The 14,395-nt window shown below is 39.1% G+C and overlaps 1 protein-coding gene across 1 annotated transcript; it reads right to left on the reverse strand.

Annotated features, from left to right (window-relative positions):
- Nucleotides 1–11,172: 11,172 nt before the first annotated feature.
- Nucleotides 11,173–12,117, reverse strand: LOC131908454 (olfactory receptor 4F3/4F16/4F29-like). Its single transcript, XM_059259497.1, has one exon. The coding sequence runs from the start codon at nt 12,109–12,111 to the stop codon at nt 11,173–11,175; it is 939 nt and encodes a 312-aa protein (XP_059115480.1). The 5' UTR covers nt 12,112–12,117.
- Nucleotides 12,118–14,395: the final 2,278 nt, after the last annotated feature.

The following is a 14,395-nucleotide window of genomic DNA, read 5'->3' on the forward strand; positions in this document are numbered from 1 at the left end:
GTCTTCATGGAAAATGAAAAAATTAATAGGATAAACAAGGTGAAAGTCACAAAAATCTAGAGGGAATAAATATCCATTACCTAGCTGACCATAAAACTTTTAATTAAAAATTATATTAAAAATAAACACCAGTGTTTTCACCAACACAGATTTTATAAGTGGATTCTAGTCTGAGCAGAACATCTAAAGGTTGACTTCCTGTAACAGCAGTTTAATAAACAATCTTAAATCCTGAAAACTAAAATGATTCCTGAGACCACAATTAGTGAATATATATATATATACATATATATATATATATATATATATGAATTAAGAGAAAACATGAAGTATCTGATCATAGAGAGGGAGAATCTGAAAAATCATTTAAATCCACACTTAATAATAAATAAATGCAAATATTTTGACTAATAATTAATTGTGATAAAGAGTGTATTTTCTATTTACCCTTTGCCGTAGCCCCCAAATTGGTGGATCTTATATTTGAAAACAGGAAATCTGCTCTAGGACATATACATCTAACCAATTCTGCTCATGTTTGCTCCCTGTGGTTTTTTTATATATGTATACATACATACATACATACATACATACATACATATATATGTATGGATTTGTGTATGCATGTGTATACATATGCATATATGTGTGTACAAACATATATGAAACAAAAGGGAGATACATATATACAAACACAGGGGTAAAGAGATAGAAGGTAGAGAAAACATGTTAGAACAGTTTGTTATTACTATAAGATAATTATACAATCATATGATCAACAGGATTCTAAAATCATCCACATCAAGCGAAAAATAGAGACCAAGAAGCTAAACATGTCCACCTGTGATATATTCCCATCATTGCAGGCTCAAATCAGTACTCTCAAAGTACAGTTTAATTCAGCAAATGTTTCCTGAGTGGTTATAGGACATCAGAAACTACAGCTGACAAACAAAATAAAGCCAACTAAGGAATTGCTCAACTTTATCTCTCTGCTGTCTTCTTATCTCCTGTGAGAGCCAGCAGGTAAAGGGAGAAATGGTGGAAGGGATGACACCATAGTACGAAGAACTGGGTAGAAAGATGGTGAAAATAATACAAGAAAAGAGAAGAAAGTATTTAAGAAATGTTCCAAGAGGAAATGAGGAAATGATGGCGGGAAATACTGAAAGTAAAAAAAAAAATATTAACCAAATGATTGCATGTGTGTGTTTGTGCATTTTCTAAACAAAAACGTGGGCACATGCAATGGGCTGAGAAACCATCATTTAGGAGTGCTCATAGGTCTGTGTTACTGCCAGATAATTGATTAAAGAATATTACCAGCACAAGCTATTGGAAATATGTTTAGGTCATGAAAATTTCTAATGATATAAAGTTTGAAATACAAGGGAGAATGTGGTTGTTTTAATGAAGATGGTGTTTTACCTTTTTCAAGTGGCAGGGAAGTTGGTACATATTGAGCCACTCAATTGTGTCACCGCTCCATCTCCAGGAGAATGGTTAGCCATATCCTGGAACACAGGAGACTTCAGCACAGCACTACCCAACACAGGGTTTAGTGCCTGGGGGGCTGCTCTGAATCCTCAGGTGCTTGAAAAATGCAGTAACCCCCCCCCCTGACGCTGACATGGACACCCCTATGCTATCCAAGCTTCTCATTCTTGATATACACCATTATTGGGAACAATTCAAATCCAACAATACATGAAGTAAACAAGATGTTGGGGAGCTTGGGTGAAAGGAGTTCAGAGACCCAAACAAGAGCCAGAGAGATATTTCTATCCTGTATTTCTGAGGCCCCAGGCCCTAAATTTGATACTTGTTCCTTCTGAATGGTGTCTCTGGTGACAGCTGAACTGACTTTTCCATTTACTAATGGACCTCAACTACCAGAACCTGCTGTTACTTACAGATCCTCTGAAAAGATCTTTGGACTGGCCTACGGTATCTGTTGGACTCTACATGGTGTCATGTCTATTCCCAAATGCTGTGAGAACCTCTGAGTATGGCTTCTTAAAAAATTCTAAAGGAAATTTTTGTTGCAGGCTCAGTTACTCATTAGTCATCACATAGGGCCTGGAACTTCACCTTCATGGGATGTTGCAGTCTCTTATTCCCTACTGTGACCATGTCTACCTTTGCCAGTACAGAAATACTAGATCTTAATGTTTCTAGCCCTGACACTCTAGAAAAAGTTCTTGTGCTTCACCATTAACACATGGAGGTGGTGGTTGGCAATAAGGCAAGGGTTGTCAAAGCAGGCCAAACAACTGGGTGGAGGCTAAGAGATATCATCACATATATCAGTCTTCTGGCCTCACAGTGACTATTTAAGGCAAAGCAGGCATGTGGTAAGACTCATAGTCAACAGAAAAGTGTGCCTTCTCTCTCCAAACATCTCCAATTTCCAGATGAAGAGATCTACCAACTGCTACACACTCTTGCTCTCGGTCAACAGCATTCTGGAATGCACAACTCATTGAAGTTGAGCTGTCAAGTATATAGCCACAAGCTACTAGAGGCTGTTGGATCATGCACAGGACAGGGGTGGTGTAGAAGAATTCAAAGTTCCATTTGACACTGAAGTCATCCCCACGACACTAAACTAGAGGTAGCATGATCAAGCATTCAAACATGGAGCCCTCTAGCAGTCCACATAAGCTGAATGACCCTAATGCAAGCTATTAGAAGAGAAAGTTCCAGAAACACTAAATTCTGTTGTCATTGTTTTGTTGCTGTTGTTGTTTGTTTATTTCATAATGGTTTTGGGGACTGGGATGAGGTGGAAGAATCTTGGTAACTGCATTTCTCTGATAGCGAAAGATGTTGAATTTTTCCTACATTTATTTGTACTTCATTTCCAAAGTGTCCCCTCAAATCTCTTGCCTATTTATGGATCAAATTAATTGTTTTGTTGTTAAATTATTTAATGTCTCTATATAGTCTGGCTATGAATCCTCTGTCACATGAGTGGCTACCACACATCTCCTATTCTGTAGGCTTTCTCTTCAGCCTATCATTCGCTGCCTTGGCTGCACAGGAGCTTCATAATTTGATATAACCTCATGTGTCAGTTGTTTTCTTTCTTGGGCTACTGGAATCTTATTCAGAAATTCATTGCCTAATGCCTGTATTTTCAAGTGTTTCTCCTCTAAGATTCCTCCAAATAGCTTCAAAATGTCAAGCCTTACCTTAAGGTCTCAGATCAAATTTGAGTGGATTCCTTAAAGAAAACTCACAGAATCAACTAACAAGGAAGGACCTATAGGGTTTCACAGAGACTGAACCAACAACCAGGGAGCCTGCATGGGACTGACGTGGGCACTCTGCATATATGTGACAGTTATGTAGCTTGGTCTTCTAGTAGGACTCCTAACAGTGGGAGCAGGGGCTGTCTTTAACTTATTTACTGGCTTTTGGTATCCTATTCCTCATAAGTTGCCTTGCCCAGTAAAATAAAATTTATATTAAAAAATAGATTCTTCTCTCATACAAAGCATCCCAGCCACAGTTTCCCCTTCCTCCACTCCTCCTAGCTCCCCCACACCTCCCCTCTCCCCTAGAGCCACTCCCTCTTTGTTTCCCTTCAGAAAAGAGCAGGCCTCCAAGAGACAACAGCCAAACACTACAAAACAAGATACAATAAAATGAGGCAAAACCCCTCCCATATCCAGGCTGGACAAGGCAACCCATTAGGAGGAAAAGAGTTCTAAGAGCAAGCAAAAGAGTCAGAGACACACCCACTCCCACTGTTAGCAGTCCCAGAAGAACACCAAGCTGGGAGCCATAGCATACGCAGAGGACCTCATGCAGACCTGTACAGTCCCTGTGCTTGCTGTTTCAGTCTCTATGAGTCCATGTGAGCCCTGCTTAGCTGATTTGACCGGCCATGTTCTCCTAGTTTTCTTCATCTCCTCTATCTTTCCTCCCCCTCCTCAATGGGTTTCCCTGATCTCCAAGGGTAAGGACCCAATGGAAACCTCCAATTTAGACTTTTTATCTCTGCATAACGTCCATGGGTCTCTGTACCCACTCGCATCTGCTGTAGGAGGAAGTCTCTCTGATAAACCTGGACAAGACACTCATCTATGAGTATAGAAGAATAGCATTAGGAATCATTTCATTGTTTTTTGTTTGTTTGTTTTGTTTTCGTTTGGGGGTTGGGTGTTTTGTTTTTGTTTTGTTTGGGAGTTGTGCTCAGTTTTACCCTAGGTCTCTGGACCGTCCAGTCTCTGGGTCCTGGCCATTAAGATAAAATAGAGCATGGGCTCCCTCTTGTAGCATGGGCCCCAGGTTACACCAAACGCTGCTTGGCCACTCCCACAAGCTTTGTGCCATCATTACCCCAGCTCATCTTGCAGGCAGGACAGATTGTAGGTGGAGGGGTTTTGTGGCTGGGTTGGTGACATAATCTTGAGTGAGTTCTTGTGCAGGATGAAAAGTATGGATCTAGTTTCATCATCTTACAAAGGAACATCAAGTTTTCCCAGCACCACTTACTGAAGAGGTGCTCTGTTCTCCAATATGTTTTTGGCACTTCTGTCCAAAGTCAGAGCACTGGAATGTGTGAGTTTGTTTCTCTATCATCCATTCTACTACTTCTTTAAAAAGAAATTTGTTTTTAAGAAAACATTATGCTGCATTTTCTTTTGTTTGTTTTTAAATTAGAATACAAAGTACTGTGTTCCTGTGGCATTTTCATACATAATTTGTTCTTATCTTCCTCCCCCAGACCAGAGAAAGATAACTGTCTCAAAATTTTAAGTTGGCTGCACATGAGAAACAGCATCTTGGGTTGACCTCTGGCCTCCACACATATACATACACACATGCAGTCATACCCACATACATGTATTCACACAAACAACAAATTAACTGATAATATGAATTAACAAATATATAAATAAAATATATAGAAGGAAAGAATGAAACAAAAGGGAACATGAATCAAAAGACTGCTTTCCAGATCATCTAACATCAAAACCCACCAAGTGTGGAGGGTAGACAGTAACAGCTGAGGTCTGTTACAATTCATCTCTGCAGCCACTGGTAGCTTGGTGCTACAGAATAGGTAGGCTGAGCCATGTCCCCACATTTTTCACCAGATAGTTTTGTTTAGTGTTGTATGGTCTGTGGCAGCACCACATCCACCCTAGACTTTTATGCACTCTAAGCTGCAGCTATCCCCAACAATCTCTGTGTCTTGTTCCTGAACAGATGTCCACTTGTTCCAATGACATTCCAATATGTGCACACAAGGACAGGGCATATGCTCAAGCATGTTCCCAAATGCAGTATAGACATAGGGAGAGAATAACTGAATTCTACAATGAAAGGAATCCATGAGACCAACAATTCTCTGCCCTCAATAGTGGCCTTCTCATATCCTGCCAGCTCAGTGGACAGAAATGGACTTGATCTCATTCCTCACCACAAAACACAAGATCAGTAACCATCATGCTCTCCATCATCCAAGATTGTGCTGCTTACTCTTATCAGTGCAATTGTAACAGGATGTTTTCCTCTCTGTCACTCTCTGTAACCATCTCCTACCAAATCACTAAAGAAAGGTGTCCACAAGGATCCTCAGTTCTTACTGTTCTGTGTTTTCCCGGTCCTCTGAGTATTCCAGGCCCAAATCATAAGCACCTTCTCAAGATGGCTTCTGATTATAGCATTCCTAGACTTGGCAAGCAATCACTGGATTTCTTCTCCAACAGTAGCCTGGTACACAGCAGGAACCACTCTGGGGCTAATCCCCACATTGGATTTAAACACTGCAAGAATTTCTCCTTCAACAAAGACTGGCACACTCTTGTTGCCCTGGGGACTGACCTTATTCTCTGCACTTCCCTGTACTGTGACATCAGGTTACACTCCACTGAGTGCCTGGGGTTGGTGCAATGGATTGCTTCATAGTTTTCTGTGAGTTGCTGTTTCTTTCTCTAGATGCTTTTCAGTTTTGTTGCCATCTAATTCTTTCCACATGTTCTTCACAGCGCTCTCAGAATATAGTTTCTCTGATTTTGTTCTAATTTTCCTCTTTTACGGGATCACACAAAACATACTTGTATTTCACCACCTTACCGCACTCCCCACACCACAAACAGATTTTGAGGACAAGTTTTATAAGCATGTGATCTAAATGCCAATGGTCTTTCATCCTAAAACTTAACTTCTCTTTCTACTTGAACCTAGAACCTCGAACCTCATTGTGAGTATCCAACTTGAACAGCTGATTAAAAGAAAAAAAATTGAACTCCTTTTAAAGGCAGTTCTGCATAGCTTGTATATGTAGTTTGTATTTGCTACGGGGTAGTAAATTACTTGTTTTATTGGCCTGTCTATCATATTGAAAGATCTTACTACCTGAGTTTGTAAGTCTCTGGGTTCAGTCACTAGTATCATGACAAAAAAGATACCTAGCATCTCTACGTTTCAGAAGCAAATATTAGTTGTTTTGGTTATCATAACAGAAATATCTCCACATCTAAAAAAGATATTGATTAATTACTAGCATTATTTTACTAAGTGCCATTAATATTATCCCATAACTATTTCATTAAGCAAAGCCCCATAGAGATGTTGCTTTCTATACTAAGAAATGCTTATACACTTTTTTCTCAATACAGTGATTTATTGGCTTATACGTTTCTTTTTTATAATTTTTTTATTTTTATTTTGCAATACAATTCAGTTCTACATATCAGCCATGGATTCCCTTGTTCTCCTCCCCTCCCGCCCCCCTCACCTTCCCCCCAGCCCACCCCCCATTCCCACCTCCTCCAGGGCAAAGCCTTCCCCACAGACGCAGACTGAGATCAACCTGGTAGACTCAGTCCAGGTAGGTCCAGTCCCCTCCTCCCAGGCCAAGCCAAGCGATCCTGCATAGGCCCCAGGTTTCAAACAGCCGACTCATGCAATGAGCACAGGACCCGGTCCCACTGCCTGGAAGCAATTTTGATGATACTAGTGTTATTCCACCCAATTCTGTCCTTAGTGTTAGAATAATAATAATTCAAAGTCACCACCAGGGGACACTCTACACATATCAAAGTTTCTCCACCACTTTTTATGTATCTACTGAAACATAACTTGAGGGAAGAAAATACTTTTAAGGAATAAACTGTGGAGATGTATTGTGTACTCTAACAAATTTGTCTGAAGATCAAAGAACAGAACAAGCCACTAGATTAAATATAGAAGCCAGGCAGTGGTGGTACACACCTTTAATCCTAGCACTCAGGAGGCAGAGATTCATCTGGATCTCTGTGAGTTCAAAGCCATCCTGGACTACATAAGATTGACTCAGTCTAGGAGAGAAAAAGAGCCAGGCAGTGGTGGCATACACCTTTAACACCAATACTTGGGAGTCATGTGCCTTTAATCCCAGCACTAGGAAAGTTGAGACAGGAAATGATACGGGTGGGCAGAGAAAGGTATATAAGGCATGAGGAGACAGGAACTAAAGCTTTTCAGCTGAGGAAGCTCACTGGGATAAAAGCCTATTGGCTGAGGCTCTTTCAGGCTGAGGAGTTGGTGAGGTAAGAGGTGGTGGCTGTGGCTTGCTCTGCTTCTCTAATCTTTCAGTTTTCACCCCAATATCAGGCTCTGCCTCTCAAGTGATGGGATTAAAGGTGTGTGCCACCACTGTCCGGCTCTGTTTCTCTCTTAGACTGAGTCAATCTCATGTAGTCCAGGGTGGCTTTGAACTCACAGAGATCCAGATGAATCTCTGCCTCCTGAGTGCTAGGATTAAAGGTGTGTGCCACTACTGCCTGGCTTCTATGTTTAATCTAGTGGCTTGTTCTGTCCTCTGATCCTCAGGCAAGCTTTATAGGGTACACAATATATCACCACAGGTTACACTACTGAGTTATTGCCCAAAGAGGTCCCACCAAAATCTCCAAACAACCCAAGCTGTTGCCAAGACGATGGGTTGTCCTCTGCAAACTGACAACAGGGTCTCATTGCTGAGGACAACACACACATAACACATTGAACATAAAGAAGTAGAGCTGGTTCCTACATAGAACCTTTAATTCTACATTCTAATGTCTTTGGTATGGGAAAGTACTCTGAAGGCTACCAAAAGAAGAAACATATACACCACAAAACCCTTGATCTACAAGCCTGTCCTGTCTGCAAATTATGCTAGGGTAATGATGGCCCAAAGCTCATGGAAGTAACCAAACAAGGTCTGATTTGACTTAAGGTCCACTCCACGAATTGGAACCCATCTCAATACAACCAGAGGCTAGACATCCCAGAGACCTAGGTTTTAACTAATGGACAATTTTAAAAAGTAACAATAAAAATAACTCCTAATTATATTCTGCTATACTCATAGTCAGTGCCTTGTTTAGCCATGGTCAGAGATGCTTCCTCCTTCAGTAAATGGGAACAAATACAGAGACTCAAAGCCAGACATTATTCATAGAAACAAAGACCTTGGAACACACAGTTCCAAATGGTATATCTCCATCAACTCCCTCCCCTCAGAGATCAGGGAACCCCGCAGAAAAGGAGTCTGGAAGACAGAGGGGATGTTGTTTTTATTTGTTTTTCCTAAAGATCAAAAATGTTAAACATCTTTTTGTGTATTTGTTAACCATTTGTATTTCTGTTTCAAAGTATCTGGTCTGTTCATTCCTCACTGTAGTATGGATTATGTATTCTTCCTGTGTTTAAGGTTTTTACAAATTCTTTATATATTCTGTCTATTGATCTTATTTCTTCCCAAGTAGCTATAAAAGCTTTTTAATCTAGTGATGATTTCTTTGTTCTGCACAAGATTGTTAAAGTGGTACAATCCCATTTGTCCATTCTTGCAATTATTTCCCAAGTTAATAGAGTCCTGCTCAGAAACTCATTGCCTGTGCCCATTCTCCATGCTTTCTCAAACAGTTTCAAAGTTTCTGAACTTACACAAACTGTAGTCTCTGGTCAGTTATGAGATGGTTTTTATACGGAGTAAGAGAGATAGACCTAGGAATCAAGTTACAATCTGATGAGTATGCATAATATTACTTGCATGTATTTTTACAGTACTGACCATTTTGTATTGGATAACCAATAGGTGTTCTCTTCCCCAGGGAAGACTATTGCCAATGCTCTTATCATTCCTTAGTTGCTTATCATTCTCTGTGTAGGGTTAAGGCCTCTTGGCTTACCTCTGTCCACTTTGGCATGCCTATTGTTGTCCTTGTTCAGCTCATGTTTAGATAGTCATTTTAGTATGAATGTATGTGTGTAGTTTCTGACCTTCCAAGAAAATACAATCTCACATCAAACTTTCTGATCTACTGGCTCTTAGACTCTTTCTACCCCAACTCTCTCTACAATGATCCTTGAGCCTAAGGTATGGGAGTTGTACTGTAGTTGTATCCACTGGGACTCCCTCCACAACTCTTGAGTTGATGTACTGTTTTCTTTAATGGGTCCCTTCTATTGCAAAGAGATATTTCCTTGATGTTGAGTGAGGACTACCCTTATATTTGAGTACAAAGACCAATATTTAGAATGTAGGTAGGGGTGAGGCTGGTTTAGAAAAGTGGCAGTTGTAGGTTTTCCTCTAAGATCCATGACTTCACTAGCCCCGGGTAGTTGGCTAGGTTTGGGTACCAGGTATAATTTTCGTCTTGTTGATCAGTTGGTAAGTCCAATAAGAGAGCATTTAGGTATCTCCAAGTTAAGTTTGCCTCTACTGCACCATCACAGCTATCCAGCCACACTGATTGCTGTGGCCCGTGGGCGCAATAACAAGGAACGGCTGTTGGTTGATTTTGGAAGCTTACATGGTGCCTTGTGGTACCATGAAAGCTAGTCTCAGGGAGGAGGCTTTCAGGTCAGTTCCAGCTCAGGAGCCTCTGGCCCCTGTGCCTGAAGTGCATGGTTTACTTTTCACCTCTGGGGACAACTAAGAGAGATACCAATGGCTATAATGTTTTGCGAGTCTCTTGGAAAAACCTAACCAACAACTCAAAAGAAGGCTTCTCATGCCGGGTATTGGAATTTTTATTATATAGTCTTTTGGGCTCTTAGAGATAGCATTGTCAGCCCAGATGTGAAAATTTCATTTAAAAATATATATACATATAGTACATATAGTTATATAGTTATATACAGACTTTATGGATATTTTTAGGTAGATGGCTAATAGTATGGTATTTTATTAATATACTTTATATTTTCAAACATCCTTACTGTTATTTTATACTTATCCTGCCTAGTTAAGTATTTATTACCTTCCTCCTCTGTAAGTAGTGGCCCCAGTTTTTCCACTTTCTTCTATTTGATCACTTGTCCCCTGCTATCCCCATCTCAATTGCACAGCCACACACCACACCTAGAAGTGGTACCTTTTTTGCTGTCCTGGTATCTGTAGTTACTACAGAATATGTAATTACATCAGAAGATTTGGGGCTAGGAGCCTCTGATGAAAATGAACACCTTGTTTGCCTTTCTGGGTCTGTGTTATATGAATCAATATGATCTTTACTAGTTGCATCCATTTGCCTGAAAATTTCATGATTTCATTTTTCTTTGCAGCTGAGTAGTATTAAGCATTGTATATGTACTCTGTTTCTTTTCTCCTTTTATATTATTTTTGAGATTATAATATAATTACATTTCTCACTTCCCTTTTCTCCCTCCAAACACACTCATGTACCCTCCCAGCTCTCCTTTAAACTCACGGTTACCTTTTCAACTAATTGTTATTGAATGCAAAAATATAACCTGTTCAGTCCTATAATATTATTGATTCTAGTAGATTTTTCTATTGTTTTCTATGTTTCTATATCACTAATTTCTGCTTTGATTTTTATTATTTCTTGCACTTGACTGGGTTTGAATTTTTCCAAAATTTTTAGGTGATTAATAGCATCTTAGTGAGTATATAAATAGCTTGAAAAAATAATAAACTGATAATCTTGAAATAAAATAAAAGTATAAACTTGAGCTGAAAATGTTGTATATTTACTACATATTTGTGTACACTATCTGAATCAATAGAAAACTTTATTTAATTAAATCTTCCTTCTTTGAATGTACAAAAGCATTGTTAAAGAACATAACACTCATTAATTATGCACACCAGTGATGCCATTTCAAACATGCCTCATATGGAACATATTATTATTCAAATAAAGATATTAATTATATCATTTATGAAATATTTCTGAAAGTTAATAATGTTTTGAACACTCTCTTTATTGCTGCCTTCATCTCTTTATTCCTGAATGTGTAGATGACTGGATTTAGAAACGGAGTGAGGACTGCATCAAAAAGAGCAAGAAATTTGTCTATTTGGGAGTCAGGGTGTGGCCATGTATAAACAAGCAGTGTGGGACCGAAGAATAAAAACACCACAGTGATGTGAGCTGAGAGAGTGGAGAGGGCTTTGGATGAACCACCTGATGAATGTTTCCAGACATTGAACAGGATGAAGATGTAAGAAATGAGAAGCAATAAGAAAGAGCCAGCACAGATGAACCCACTGTTGATAGTGACCATAAACTGTAATTTGTAGGTATCTGTACAGGCCAATTTGAGAAGCTTAGGAAGGTCACAGTAAAAACTGTTAAATACATTTGGGCCACAGAAGGGTAAGTCAATAATAAAAGCCAGCTGGAACAATGAGTGGCTAATGCCCAGGCCCCAAGATGCAGCCAGAAACAAAGCACATACTCGTGGGCTCATGATGGTCATGTAGTGCAGAGGCTTACATATGGCCACATACCTGTCAAAGGCCATGGCCAAGAGCAGCACCATCTCCACACCACCAATGACATGAATAAAGAAGATCTGAGTGATACAGCCTCCAAAAGAGATGACTTTGTGCTTTCTAAACAAATCATAAACCATCTTGGGGGAAGTAACAGAACAGGCTGCCAAGTCAATGAAGGAGAGACATGCCAGAAGGAAGTACATGGGGGAGTGTAAGTGAGTGTCAATGGTCACAGAGAACACAATGAGGATGTTTCCAGTCATGCTTAGCACATAGAGCACAGAGGCGAGCACAAGGAGCAGGAGCTGAATCTCCCAGGAGTGGGTGAGCCCCAGAAACACAAATTCAGACACCACTGTGTGGTTCCCTCCATCCATTGATTCAGCCAGTGATTCTGCAGATACACCGGAGAACTAAGGAAATGAGTAAGAAAGTAGAATCATTAGGGATTATAGTAATTTATCATTTGTGTTTATATTATAAAGAAAACTACTTAATAATAAAATTTATCACATGGGCTGAATAATGATGATACTAATGATAATAAAGATGACAGTGATGCTACAATGAAAACACCATAACTCAAACGTCATTAAAAAACTACCAACAAAGCCACTCTAATAGCCTAAAATTAATGAGAAAAATTACACAAAACTAAAATTTTCACAGCTATCTAGACCAATAAATGGATTGTGCAAGCAAGAAATTATATTTGTTTACAAATACAAAAGAATGCATAGGAAACTTATTTTAGCTCAAAGGTACATAAGACCACAGTGTTACAACTGACCATGCTATGCCAACTCATTTCTTCACTTCATTCCAGTTTTCATATTTTACATAAAACTTACACAAAGAGACTGCTTAAAGGGAAACATTAACTTCAAAATTAATTGATGAATCTCCACCTACAAGTGAGAACTTAAGCTAGAACTGAATTTAAAATAGGCTAAACCATAAGATAGCGTTTGAGATTAAATAAATGAAATTTATGTAATATATGAAGAGCAATGAATTTATCAAAGGGAGAATGTGTATACATTCTTTGTCATGTTGACCAGGTTCCCTATTCTTCTAAGTCATCTCTTATTTAATGTGGATTTAAAAATAGGATGATCCTGATCATTTTAAATATACAGCTTAGTGATAGTGAATATCTCATATTATTACAAAATAGATATTCCAAACTTCATCATACAACTTTGAAATGTTATATCTATGGAACAACTCTAAAGCATGACTCCTAAGACCCTTCTCCGGCTCCTGGTAACCATCCTACTTCTGTGCCTGTCAATTTGACAACTTCATATGTTGAGTACATTTTGAATCACACGGGGCCTTTCTTTCTGTCTCTAGCTTGCCTCTCTTACTTCAGACTGGTCCACTGAATCTTTCCTCATCTGCTCCCAAGTTCCATTAAGATTTTACCAAGCCTCCACTGCTCATAGCACTACAAGGATTATTCTGGAGCCTATGCCTCATCCTGCAAGGCTTTTCCCTAGACCTAAGAAATACACAAATATTTAAGATTTCACACTGTCTTCTGTTAATGTATATGCCTATGTGGCTACCTTGGATGAAAAATACATCTGAAAAACCATTCAGTTTGTACACATTTCTTAATGTTAGTAGCTAGTACTTGTAAAAGAGGAAATATGAAGTTTTATTCAACATTTCCCTAAGTTTACCCACCCATTCTTTTTCAGTAATATCTCCCTTTTAAAGCATTCATACTTTTCTCTAGTACTCCCTGGTCTGGTATTCTATAACATTGTCTTTACATTGTCTGACAGGATACAGGCATGTTGTCTGTTCAAAGCTTCAAGTTTTCAAATCACTTTTATTTTTTTGAAAAAAAAGTCAAACTATTAAGTAATTTAGGAAAGCACCAGAGATTTTTTTCTTAGCTTTGATCATACATACCTAAAGCTGATACTGAAGGACTGGCAAGTTTTAATTTTTGAGTGTGAATGAACTTGAGGAGAGAAAAAATGATGGTAGTGAAAGTTAGTTCATGTGTGTGTCCAATTGCTCTCATAATATATTCCTAGTGGGGTTGAGCTCTAAAAAGTTTATTGCCTTAGAAGACACTAAGATGGAGAATAAGTTTTCTGACACCCTCCAACTGTTGACACAGCTTGAGAAAGTGATGACACCATCTTAATTTACCTCTTTGCCTCAAGCATCCCAGCAGCTCTCATCATGTCTTGATCCCAATTTTGACTTGAGGCCTCTCAGCCAAGTCTTTGTATAGTCAGTTAAGTCACACAGCTTTGCTCTCATCTCCTGAACCCACCGTTCACAGTCTTTAAAACCACATGTTTTGTGTTTTAATTCTCGGAAATGTGAAAGCCCAAGCTTGGAGAAGGGATTTCATGTGCTGCCCTGTGGGTAAGAACAGACAAAATGAAGAGCGTGATAAGAAGGAAACATATGGATGAATGACTGACTGATGCACTGATGAGAGGCTTGCCATAGTATACGGATAAAAAGAAATCAAGGCTTTGCGTGAGAAAATAACCACCTGGTAGACACCTAGAACTAGTTCACTCTGGCTTTACCATTACTCAACTGAAAAATTCTGAGACTCAAAATTATAAACTGAATTGCTCATATTCACACTATTATCAGAACTAGGAACCAGAACCAACGACTCTGGAT

Source organism: Peromyscus eremicus, chromosome 4 (genome assembly GCF_949786415.1).
Source record: "Peromyscus eremicus chromosome 4, PerEre_H2_v1, whole genome shotgun sequence".
NCBI lineage: Eukaryota > Metazoa > Chordata > Mammalia > Rodentia > Cricetidae > Peromyscus > Peromyscus eremicus.

Bases quoted from the DNA above. Each gene is read 5' to 3' on its own strand.
- LOC131908454 (XM_059259497.1), bottom strand. From the start codon at position 12,111: ATGGATGGAGGGAACCACACAGTGGTGTCTGAATTTGTGTTTCTGGGG.